Source organism: Thermobia domestica, chromosome 11, assembly GCF_964235325.1.
Source record: "Thermobia domestica chromosome 11, izTheDome1.hap1.1, whole genome shotgun sequence".
Classification (NCBI taxonomy): Eukaryota; Metazoa; Arthropoda; class Insecta; order Zygentoma; family Lepismatidae; genus Thermobia; species Thermobia domestica.
In genome coordinates, this window is record NC_137464.1 from 134402667 (window position 1) to 134415909 (window position 13243).

At 35.6% G+C, this 13243-nt stretch overlaps 1 protein-coding gene across 6 annotated transcripts in view; it reads left to right on the top strand.

The window, feature by feature from the left end:
- The window catches only part of LOC145664457 (JNK1/MAPK8-associated membrane protein), a 287534-nt gene that overhangs the window by 111348 nt on the left and 162943 nt on the right, over positions 1–13243 (top strand). For 5 of the 6 annotated variants that reach the window (XM_081731149.1, XM_081731153.1, XM_081731148.1 and 2 more), the window contains exon 4: positions 2729–2941. The exons of the other annotated variant lie outside the window; for it this stretch is intronic. In XM_081731149.1, coding sequence (XP_081587275.1) covers positions 2729–2941 — 213 coding nt within the window. The remainder of the gene's footprint in view (positions 1–2728; positions 2942–13243) is intronic. 6 annotated transcript variants of the gene reach the window in all.

The window sequence follows — 13243 nt, forward strand, 5'->3', positions numbered from 1 at the left end:
GACGGGGTTAGAAAAATGTAGTCCAATGGGACAATTTGACTTAGTGAAGTCGCAGGAGGGGAGTAGGAGGAATGTGACAGTCGACAGCGAGGAGAATGATTGGGTAGATCTTGAACTGACACTAATAAAGCCTGTTTGGATTCCGATGGTTGGGGTTGATGGAACGCCGATCATTTAAGGAGTGCTCGGCTCGTCTCGTTTACGAACATAATAATAAAACAAAGGCTATAATGGTGGCTGAAGTAGGAATTAGGTCTCTTGTTAGATTCTTTTTGCCGAATTAAACTTTCCGAAGGATGCACACTTCTTAGGTAAGAGAAATTGTTTTTTAATTAAATTTTAGGAAGTGAAATACTATTATTATTATTATTATTATTATTATTATTATTATTATTATTATTATTATTATTATTATTATTATTATTATTTGCAAGAATTTAAAATTTGTATGAATTTTATTTAGCACTGTTTTTGTCAGAATACCATCTTACTCCTTAGAGGGTGTTTTATGTTTAGAAGCATTTAGGCTTTCGAAGGCTGTTTCTTCCAGTCTTCTGGCGCAATTCTCTATAAGGTCTTGCCGATATTGTTTGTTGTTTAGCCGATCTCTCATATTGAAGGAGCTACAGGCTGGAATTTTACTTGTTATTTATCTTTCGTTTTTCCCATCTCTAATATAGATCATTGCCTTGAATGGAGGCTGTTGCTTTTCCTAAACCTATTTCCAAATTAAATTTGAACTTTAACTAGTTCATTTTGTATCGATTTTCTAGAGAGAAAGGTCATCGGCCAGATTCAGGCCAGAGTCGAGATAATAGTTGGAAGACTCGTTATAAATTAAGAGTTATAAGCACGCGCGTTAATGCCTCTACTTTTAACTCGAAGTCTAGAATACTTAGAGTATCCTAGTGCAAATGGGTAGAGAACATTTTATTATAAAAGTAGAATTTGATGTTTTAGAGAAACTAGAGAAGTAATTAGAGAAATTTTACCAAGTTTAATAAAATATTTTAATTTTGCGGTAAAGAATTTATATTAAGATGAATTTCAAGCATCCATTTATAATCAAATCAAACTCTGGTGTTTCTGTATACTTTCTCGTATCGTTTGTTGTAGTTTAAGAGAATCATACTGCAGCCATAAATTTTCTTTGGTAATAGTCTTCTCGGCCAATAAGACATTATCAACTTTATGTGTGACTCGATTTCACATCATATTTTGTTTGATATTAATGCTATACTTTTTGCATCTCACTCGTACTTTTGTATATAAATTAATAACAAAGTTAATTAGTTATTCTTGCTAATTGAGAGCTAGAAAATTAGATTATTTTTCTTCATTTTCTTTTATATTGCAAAATATTTTCTAGATAAACATCCGTCGGCTTTCTATTTAAGTTAGTCCTATATATTCTGTAAGTGCCTTATGATAACGAGGCATTTTGTTCGGACAATTTATAGATCACGCATTTAACATAATGCAGTATACTTAATGATTACACACTTTCTGCTCATCGCACGCCAAATATGATATAACAAGAAAAACAATGAAAATGGTAAATTGCAATGCCAATTTCCTATAAAATGTCACTAGTTTGGAACACTTATCTAAAGTTGGGGCTTTTCGTAAAACGTCCGTATTTAACTGGAATAAAGATTGCAAATTTAGGAAAATAAAGTAAACGCTAGTTAGAAATGTTTCAATTGATATATTTCAGACAATCGCTTATTACCAGAAGTTATGCCGTGTCATTGCTCATATAGGTATGGAAAACTGTAAGATTTTTGCCACATATAATGCCTAATGATGAAGTCTAAAAGGAAGTTACATACAGCACTTTCTATTTAAATATAAAGTGCCATATGTAACTTCCGTTTAGACTTTAGACGACGTTGCTTAGATGATTTTTTTTGTAAAGGTGTGATTTTGTTTAAAATAAATTTCGCGTGAGGTTTTAGAAAGATAAAATGTTTGCTCCAATTATGCAAGGTGACTGTCAGGTCCAAGATAATGAAAATGTGGCAAACGTACAACTTCTATTTCTTCTTGAATCGAAACGTATTTGTCTCTTATGACCGACTGCGAAAATACAAGGTGAATATTTATTTTAGCTTCCTTAACAATATATACGCCTTTACTTCTATTCTTCATTTCGCTTGACTATACAAACTACTTCTATTATTTTTCATTTCGATTGACTATACAAACTACTTCTATTCTTCTTCATTTCCTTGACTATACAAGCTTTTCTTTGAACTTAGTGAAATGAGATCCGATCTTTCTAGAGGAAGTCACCTTAAAATTCTTGCCTAATCTGCATACAATTCTAGTTTTGAATATCATTAATGGTTATTGACTGTCCTAAAAAATGTGAAGGTATGTGAATGTTTCTGTTAAAAATATTTAATATGATCTTAGGATTTCTCTCTCATATGTTAGGCATAACTTTGTCTTACGTTTAGTTTGAATGCATGATAAATTACGCCGCATCTCGTTTGAGCTCATAGAAAACTCTTCTCAGTATCGCCAAAGCCAGTTGTTTAAAATATTGAATTTATTTATTTCAACTCATTTTATAAAATTACGTTCTGAAAAGCTTGAGGGTTATTGTTGATTACTTCGTTTTCTGTGAATTGAATTTCATTGCAGGTGATGTTGTGGTTGTATGATGTGTTATTTTACATTGTCTTTGAGAATTTCTAATTTATTGTTTTATCATTTTTTCAAGCTTCACTAAGGAGGTTTTAATATTGCACCTGTCAGCATTATTTGAAATAAGCTCTGCTGCTTTGCTAACTCTGCTGTTATCCGATCCACAAGGATCCCTTGATATTCGCTCTTGTAAGGCAAAGCGACTCTCGGATTGGTATACATTGTTACACAATCCTAATCCGAATTATGAAGAGAGTTTACACTGTACACAGGAAGCAGTATATCCACTGTAAGTATTATTGATATAGAAGATAATAGTGTTATTTTTCCTAATTTTCTTTTCCATTTGACAACTGTATGAAAGTATTTATTATGTAGATTATTGAGGGTATATGGAAACATCCTAATACAAGGTAGTATTTTAAAAGAATTATAAAAGTGACATTGCAAATTCGTAGTGCGGGTAGGACAAAACTTCATCTCGAAATCCACCATTTTGAATTCACTTTCATAAGTGGAAACTATGTTGTGATTCCTTGTTCTCATTTGAAATTTCCTTAGAAATTCAATTTGTGTTTATTCTTTGTATTGGTTTGAGAGGCACGTATTGTATAAAACGTTGCTTCCCTTTGAATCAAATCATTCTTTCCTCCACAGCTTGTTCTTTGGTAGGGTTGTACAAAGCCTGAAAATTAGATCTCAGCTTCTCCAGAAAGGGCTTAACTTTAAATAGCTTATCATAAACTGAATTACCTCTGTGCAGCACAACACTGTTAGCGTTCAAATGAACACGTGACAGCAACCATCCAGATCTATTACAGACACTAGAGAAGCAACGTATTCTTCGTGAAGCAAGGATGATGACGACCAGCAGCCGCTGTAGTTGTTCAGCTGCTTCACTGTGCAGATTTATTGCAATAACTTTTCTCATCTCGCAGACGTCTGTTGATCTAAATAGTTTCCTTTTTTGTCTTGCATAAAACTGTTTGAAAGACAATATTTTCCAATATGTCTTCCCCTGGCAGTTTCAGAAAATGTCTGCAGATGTAGTTTCACTATAAACCGTAATGTTTGGTCCGATGTGCTCATTAAAATCGTTATCTCTGAAGTAGGTACAGCAGTCCACAATAGGTTTGTCTCCGTATCTAAACTAACATCGTCATCATCGTCAATGTTTTCAACTGGTACGGTGTTGTGTATGGCGCATAAACACATATAATACAGTGCAATGTTTAGGTATTTGTTGTACAGTGGTTTCAGGTTTGGAACATCATTATTTGTTAACATTGAGAACACATTGGAAATTATCAAACAAAGATTTCCCGATCCCTCGACTAGCCTTATACATTCCACTACAAAATAATTCAAGTACAGAAAAAAAATACAAGTATACATACATAAAAATAATAACATTTACAGCATGCAGTGCGATAACAGTACTATGCAGCCTCAATTCACTTCACTGTGAGCGGTCACCACTGTTGTCACAAATATTTTTTTCGTGTGGTAGAGGATAGCTGTGGACGGCAACACACGCGGTTGCAAGCTAAAACCATTGTTCAGCAAGACACAATCTGTAGGTAAAGTTGGTGGGTTCAGCCTGACACCACTTCGCCCGAAGTGGTTAAATAATTTACTTTTAAAGTGTCTTCTACCGAGTTTTCTATGAAAACGATTCAACTAAACATTGTCCAGAGTTTTTATGAATGAAATTTCTAGTGCATCGCACTGTGCTCATACGTAGGAGTTTTTCAATTTATAAAATAATTACAACACACTTTCTTAAAAGAATTCTTACAATAAAAATGTCGCAGGAGTATCATAAGGAAAAGACATGTGCATTCAAAACTTACTCGATACTTGATTTACTGCAACGTAACATATGTAGCCGCTCTACCAACGAGCCATTGTGTCCCAACACATATGATAACAATGAATTCATATACATCAAAGCATAATTAAACTTACGTTAAGGAGTAGAGAGCTTCAATTTAACATTAGACAATAATACTTTCCATTATATGGGGTATCCAAGCATTTATTTTCGCAAAGGCAAGCAGAACTCGTGCTTCAAAATTAAAACGAGATTCAAATAGGGCTGTGGTAAGGGATAAAATACGAACTAATCATGAGAGAGAGAGAGAGAGACAAAATTTTAAGGACGATACTGAAATCAATATTGATGTTACAACGTTAGAAAGTTATCTCCTTACAATATTGCTGCTGAATGAGGTTATATACGATGTGAATCTTCAGCTTCGCATGTGATTGTGAACAGTTGAATTTCCGTTGGAAAATAGTGTATGAATGGTATAAACGAAAACCAATAGACTACCAACGAGGTCTTTGAAATATTTCCTTGGTGAAATAATGTTAAAACAATGCCGGACGAAATAACTTTGCAAAGAATTTCAATAAGAAACGAACAGATATAAATGTAAACATTATGTTTACCTGATATCAAAAACTATGAGAGTTGTATTCCGAATATAAAGAAATCTATTGGTGAATGAATAATTCTTATTCAATGATTCATTGATTTCGCGTATTGCTTATCAGCAGCGGTACATGTTCCGTGTTTGAACAATTCAATACTTTATGATAATATCCTAAAGCACATAAACTCGTACGTTGGTCTCGCATTGTAAAGGCGATCCCGCTATTTACTTAGTTAGAAACCTACTTCCAGTAATGGATAATGTACGTTTGCACTTCCATTTTAAGATCAAAATTACCTATGAAGTGATCTTTTATCAATATTATTTCAAGCTTCAGTTCTCGTATCTTGCAATATAATGGATATCATTAGATTTCTATGTAGGTGCGCAACGTATTAACTTATAAAGTTTACGCTTTCCTTATAGTTGTATATATTATTGTTACGACCCACTTTTCAGCAAGCTGTACCATTAAAGTAAACACAGGCACATACATATATATGTATATGTGCTATTAATATTAGCACTATTTATTCGTTTGCGAGAGAAATATTATGGCCAGCTTTTTAGCAAGCAGCACCATTGAAGTAACTATTTGTTTATCTATACTGGTACTGTGAACGTTGATAGTATTTACCCTTTGCACTACATATCGGTGCATATTACGGGTATACAAAATTGCTTTTTCATGTAATAATTCTAACTTATTAATGTAGTTCATGTTATTCAGATGGTAGCAACAGTGGACAATATTTAGCAGAAGGGGTCCAGCTATTTTTCTCTAAAAATATTTCAATTTCCGTAGTTTCTGTTCACATTAGGTTTCTTTAGGTTAGTTCAGGCCAATTTAGTTTAGGTTAGGTATGTTAGATTATATTAGTGTAGAGTCCAGCATAATTTTCGAAAAATTGATAGAATTTCGCTTATTTCTATTAATATTAGGTTAGATTAAGTTAGTTCAGTTTTGTTTAGGTTAGATTATGTTACGTCTAAGTGCTTGCATCTTCCATTTCTCCCGTAAATTTTGTAGTTTTTACGTACTTCTGGACCTCTTCTGTTAAACATTTACCGTAACAGTATTGATAAAACAGAAGTATGCCAATGCCAAGTGCATAACAAGATAATAATATCAATCAAATATTATGCACGTATCAGTTAGGCCTATATATACAGGCTGTATATATAATTTTGGGACTGTGTTGCAGAAAATTCAAATAGTAGAGAGATTTTAATGCATAACAGGCATTAAGGAATCTATTCTATTGTTATTCATGATAAATATACAATTTATTTTGCAATACTCGAAAAATGTAAACATCATAATTGATTTTTTGAAGCGACACATGTTCGGAAAACTAAGTTTTGAGAAAAATGAGAAAAACTATTCTACACCCGATTTTTGAAAGTCTGAGGTACGCAAAGTACCAAATATTACAAAATGTGCGGATTCAAGTATATTAGAAGCATAATAACTTGTTTCCGATGTGTTATGTTAACACTGTGGTATTTTTTTCATCCTGACGTGTGCTGTTTTACAAACAAACTAGGATTAATGTAAATTCTTCAACTCATAATAACCTCTTTATTGTACATCATTACAATACAATCCCTTGTACAATGTTATTGGGAGGTCACTTTGTAGGGCAGTTGACAAGTTCATCATAAAATTCAAGGTACTCGTGTGATATGTATTGCAGTACCTTCTTGAAATCGTTTATTTTCTGAGTACTGATGGGAAGTTTTGTCTCTGGGTACGCTGAACGTATTGGTAGGATAACATGCAGTGGGTGTCTAAGTCCAAGTCGAAATGTATGCTTTACCAAGCTGTCGATAAACGCACTAGCAACGACAGTGTCGGGTGAATTTGCTGAATATACAAAATGCTAAAACTGTGAAATTTGGAAGGACTGTTTTTCATCACGTGGAATACCAGGCCTACTTGATTCTACAGACAAAGTATTTTTCTTGAATAACGAAGGCCACCAAGACTTATAATCTATGATATCAGATACATCAGTCATTTTGACAACAAAACTTCGCTCTTTGTTCAAACAGATTACTATCTCTGCATACTCTTTTGATACATAAAGTCGATCATTCGGCAAGTACGAGTGTCCTCGCTGCGGAAAATACTGATTTATTGACTGAAATCGACCTAGGTGAACTAACGGTAACAGAAACCTGATCACTTTATGATTCCTGTTTTGACTTGTACAACTATCTGAGAAAACATGAAGATGTTTTACTGTCATTGATAAAATCTAACACAAAAGATACAACTTCATTAGGTCCTTTGCGTCCTTGTCCTTCATGGTACGTATAAAAGGTAGTTTTGTCTGTTCCCAAGGAAGTTACACAGAAAACATTCACAATTAGTTGTCGAAGATAAAAAATATCTTGAACGAGTATTTCAAGTAAATACACGTTTTGCATAAAGTCAAATGGAATGGCTGCCACTGAACTATCTTGAAGGCACTGCTCTGTAACCTCTTGCATTTTCCTGTAGAATTTGTTGGCACGTCTCTTGTACACCTCCAGCTCAGCACTTGCAGCTCGTTTTGAATTATCGTTGAGCGTTTTACTCTTTATCTTTACACAGAGTTCTTCACATCGAGAACAAGTGTCCACTTGAGGGCGACCAAAACGCAGTTTAAATCTCTCCTTAAAGACAGTACGATATAAACTGCATGAAACCTTTATATCATCATGTTTTTCAAGGAACAACTTATGCATTAATTTTAAAGTAAGCTTTGCACTTAAATACTGCACATTTTGGTTGATGCAATGACATTGCTTTGTAGGGAAACTACTTATGTGATTCATAATGGCTTATATTATTTCATCTCGCTTTGCATTTGAAGGAGTAGATTTACCTCTCTTATCAATAGCGGGCTTGTTCACTGCGACTGTCATAAATTCATTTATTTATCATTTTGGTAATATGCAACTCAAGCAGTTCAATTCTTTTTTTAATTTAAAAGGACTAGCATATACTAGCAGACGACGTTTCTATGTGTGAGTGTGTGTGTGTTCTCACTCAGCGGATGCATGTGGGTGGAGTGACCTTGATCAGCACCCCTTCAGCCAATCACAGCTCTGTCCGCTCTTACGTCATTTAACGCGTGAAACCCACGCGAACAGCGAGAGCTGAAGAGATTTAGCGGGAGACAAACTACTTGGCGCCAAGAGACGTGTAACAGCTTCTCTTACCCTGCTGCAACAAGACACTGTGTAATTATGTTTTGCAATTAGCCGAATCGAATTATTTTTCACATTATAAGAAACATCCATATACATTATTATCATCATTGTTATCTCCCAATTTAAAGCTATGTAAGTATCAATATAATTAAAATTTTCAAATCAATTGACGAGTATTTTCTGCGATTGTGCATGTCATATCCTATGCCTCGTGGTTGTATATTTGAGTACATGGTGCAAAATTTACTTTTTACTCATTATTTGTGTAATTTGTTAATTTTCGGAAATATGATGCTGAATCTTTTGTGTCTCTAAAAGTTGTACGTAGAATTTTTGCTTATGTGTAGTTGGCGTTGAAAGGAGCTTTCTTCGGATAACTTGTTTCATCGTCAACGCTCGAGCAAACGTCCTATTTACGACTATATAATATAATGTTTGCTCTATTTGGACCACCATCCTATGGAGTAAACGTTATAAAATGGTGCCGGGATATATATGTCGAAGCAGAAACCTTTTTTTTTTTGTATAAATGTTCAGTTTTTGTGTTTATGAGCATAGGCCTAGGTATTCTTGATGTTCAAAACTTGCTGCGTAATTTTTGCCGCCATCTCGGAATCAATAAGTACATGAAATTCGTGTCATCGTATCCTTATCCAGTACATTCATCCTTGCATATTGAAGCCTAAATTCTGTCTAAATTGGAATATTTTTATTATTTGCATTCTTAGATTTTTGCAGAAATTAGTCAATTATTTGTGTTAGCGAGTTTGTTATATTTGCAATATCATGGCTGAGGGTGATCTTAGAACAGTTCTCTTATCTATGCAAAGGGAACTGAGTGCATCAATTAATGAAATTAAAGAAAGCCAAAATGAATTGAGTGATAATCAAAAACGTGTGAGTGAAAGCGTTGAGGCGATAAGTGTAAACCAACAGAAAATGCAAGACGATATCAATGAATTACGTAGCGAGTGTCGTGAAAACATATCTCAATGTAAAGATGATTTGTCAGGTGAAATTAACAATGTGAATAAGTGTATTAGTGCAGTGCGGCAGGAATTGATAGAACGAATTGAAGCAGTGGAATTAAAGTGTTTTAATACGAATGAAGATATACGTAGAAGTGTACGTGAATTGGCCGATGCAGTGCATGATATACGGGGCACAGTTGAAGAAAATACGCGCCAAGTAAACGACCAACGACGTCAATTAAATGAATGTCACAATAGAGTGGATGATTATGAAAAAAGGTTGCGTTTGGTTGAAAGTCCCGACAAGTACCGTAAAAGCAGAATTCAGAAGTGCGAGACTAAACAAATTGAATACGGTATAGCAGTGCAAGAGTGTATTCAAGTGTGCCACGAACAGAGTAAATTCAACCAGCAGTGTTTTGAAACGTGTCTCCGCGCCAGTGAATTAAGTGAACAAACTAAGCAAGATGTGGAACGATTATCAAAGCGTGTGCAGCGTATAGAATTAGCGAATGAGCATCATGATACTGGAAGTAATATGTCGCAAAGAAACACAAGTTCCGTGCACAGTGTGAAGCGTGAGAGAAAATCGAGCAGTGAGTCTCAAACGGCGTCCGATACAGAGGTGGAAAGTGACGTAATAAAGAGAACCGTGTCAAGAATCAAAACCGAAAGAGAAAGTCCGCGTATTAAGCGTGCAAGAAATAGTGAAGTGAAAGCAAGGCGTTGTTCGTTGCGATTAGCATACATTAAGCAACTCTCTACATTTTCAGGTAATATGATGAAGGAAAGTGCAAGTGCATTTTTAGAAAATTTTGGTAGAGAAATGTCATTCGCCGGAGTGCCTCAAAGTGAATATTTGACGATCATGCCATTGATTCTTAAGGACAGTGCACTTAAGTGGTACGATTTACACGGTAAGAATTGTCAAACTTTTCAAGAATTTGTGATAGAGTTTCAGAATGCATTTGAGAGTCCCTTAGTGAAAGCTACGCGTCTGCGCAACTTGCGATCTATTCCGTTTGACCCAAAACGTTATAGTAGTGTTGTTGATTTTGTGACAGAGCGTTTTAGCCAAATTCAAGCTCTGGAAGAATACGAAAATCCAACCATTACGTTGTCACACATCATCACTCTCCTGCCCAAGCGGTACCAATTAGCTATGATGGGTTCTATGCCTGATAACATAAATCAGTTCCTTGCGAGTGTGCAGTCCATCGAAGGATTGTCAGGAATTACTAATATGTACGACAATCAGCGTAATAAACAAAAACAGCAAGGCGGTGCCGGCGTTAGTGTGAATAATGTGAAAGTGGAACACGGTAGCGAAGTGAATAGTGATAATAGTACGCGCTCGAATTTCAAACAGGGATGGAAAAGGAAATTTCATAGACGTGGACGGCGAGGTAATTTTAACAGGAATAATAATAACTCGAATGGTGGTAATCAGTCGCAAGGTAATGGCCGACAAAACACAAGTGCAAATGAAAATCGAAACGAAACGCAAGGTGCAAGGGCAAACGAAAGTCAAAGTAGTGCGTCGACTTCCCAAGGTAGTCCAAATCAAAATAATAATTGGTTTCCAACATTTAATAGAGGTCCTGGTGTAAATAACGGTAGTAATCAGCAACGTCAATATCCATACCAACAAAGTGGTTTTTATCCGCAGAGTTCTATGCCTTTAAACTAGTAGCGCCCTCCCACTTGGTCGCTGCAAAGGGGAGGGATTTCAGTAGTGGAAACCGGATTACTTTTCCACGTATGTGCAACGAGGAAGATTTACAAGCAGAAGATGATATAAGCAATGATAATGGAGAAGAAGTGATCAAATGTGAATTAGGTCATAATACAATGAGAGTAAAAATTTTGTTAAACGATCAACCCAAAATCTGTCTGTTAGATAGTGGATCAGAACTATGCCTATTACGGTACAATATTTTTCGAGAAGTAACAAAGTGTGTAGCAAACGTGCATTTGCAAAAAGGAGAGCATATCGTTTTGTGCGATTTTCTAGGAAGAAAGAAAAAGAACGTGAAAGGAAGGGTTATTTTACCGGTACGAATTGAAAATGTGGAAGTGCCAGTTGAGTTTCTTGTGTTACCAGAACTGCACGAAGACGTAATACTCGGTGCAAACTTTCTCGAGAAATTAAACAGTGTCATCGATTTTAAGCGAAGTAACTTGCGTGTTGAATTTCAAGGAATTAGTGGTGAAGTGCCTTTAATACAGAGAAATAGTAAAAATGTCATTGTAGCTAATATAAGGGAAATTAAGTGCAAGGTAGCCCCTATTGTCGTGTTGTCCGAGATAAGGGACCTTAATGATTTTTATGCGAGAACGATGAATGTGTTCCGCAGTGGGTGCGCCGAGCCTTTAGAGAAAATTGAGGCTAGTGACTTAGTGGAGGACTTCCCACCGGATCTATATTTCACAGTAGATGAAATAAGGGATGCAGTTACACGCGCTACGCTGTTTAGTGAAGACGAGAAAGAAGAATTATTTCAGTTGTTAATGAAACATAGGAAAGTGTTCGCCCGTTTTCCTGGCCTGTGTAACAAATTTCAGTACCGATTAGAAGTGGATACAAATGAACCCATTGTTGCTCGTCCTTATGATATTCCGCACAAATATAAGGAAGGAGTGCGTGAAGAAATCCGAAAATTGTTAAAGTGGGGTGTCATTAGACCTAGTTCATCATGTCATCTATTACCGTTGCACGTAGTATTGAAAAAGAGTGGAGCGTTGAGAATAGTAACAGATTGTAGAGCATTGAATGTGCACATTAAGAATCCAGCTCTGCGTGTAGAAAAGTTGTCCGACCTCTTTGCTAAATTTAGTGGAAAACGTGTGCTAGGTACTCTTGATTTTACTAGTTCGTATCAACAATGTGGAATTACAGAAGATTCTATGCCATACTTAGCCTTTTTGTTTGAAGGAACGTTATATGAGTATACACGCATGGTGTTCGGTGTGAAAAATGGATCGTCTGTACTGCAACTGTGCTTGAATAAAGTGTTCCCTTTACCGCTACAAGAGAAATTAATCAGGTATATGGACGATGTAGCTCTTGGTTGTACAAGCGTACCAGAATTCTTACAGCAGTTAGATGAAGTGCTTAGTTTGTTAAGTGAGGCGAACATGACGCTAAATTTATCGAAGTGCATTTTTGGTGTAAGTGAAATTAACTATTTAGGCTATTACGTATCTTCAGAAGGCATACGAAAGGATCCGAAATCAGCTGAAGCAATCGAGAAGTTACCAGTGCCCAAAAATTTAAAAATGTTACGCTCATTTCTTGGTGCTGTTCAGTGGCATTCGCGAACAATCAAAGGTCATGCTGTTATCGCCAAACCCCTTTATGAACTTTTAGGGAAGGAAAAGAAATGGAAGTGGGAAGAAGAACACCAAAAGGCATTTGAATCATTAAAGGCTGAATTAGTAAAAGATGTGAAATTACACCATCCACAGTTCGATAAGCCGTTTTATCTCGAAAGTGATGCAAGCAAGCTCGGGTTGGCTTGTGTGTGTTATCAAATTATTGACGGTGAGAAGTGTGTATTAGAATATGCAAGCCGTACTCTTAATAAACACGAACAGAACTATGCCATAATTGAGCTTGAGTGTCTTGCATTTGTGTGGTGTATTCGTAAGTGGCATGTTTGGCTTAAAGGAACGAAAATATACATACGAACAGATCATAAAAGCTTAGTGCAGTTAAAACGTATGCGTAATTGGAATGCAAGACTTATGAGATGGTCTCTTGAACTTCAATCTTACGATTATGAAATAGAATTCATCAAAGGCAAGACTAACACACTAAGTGATTGTTTATCTCGTATGTTACCAACACAGGAAGATTTAATGGTGAATGTGAACCCTATACAGGCTGTTCAATCAGAAGTGTTCGATTTAGATCCGTCTACAATTACGAAATTACAACGGGATTGTGACGAGTACCGTCCTATTATTAGTTACTTACAA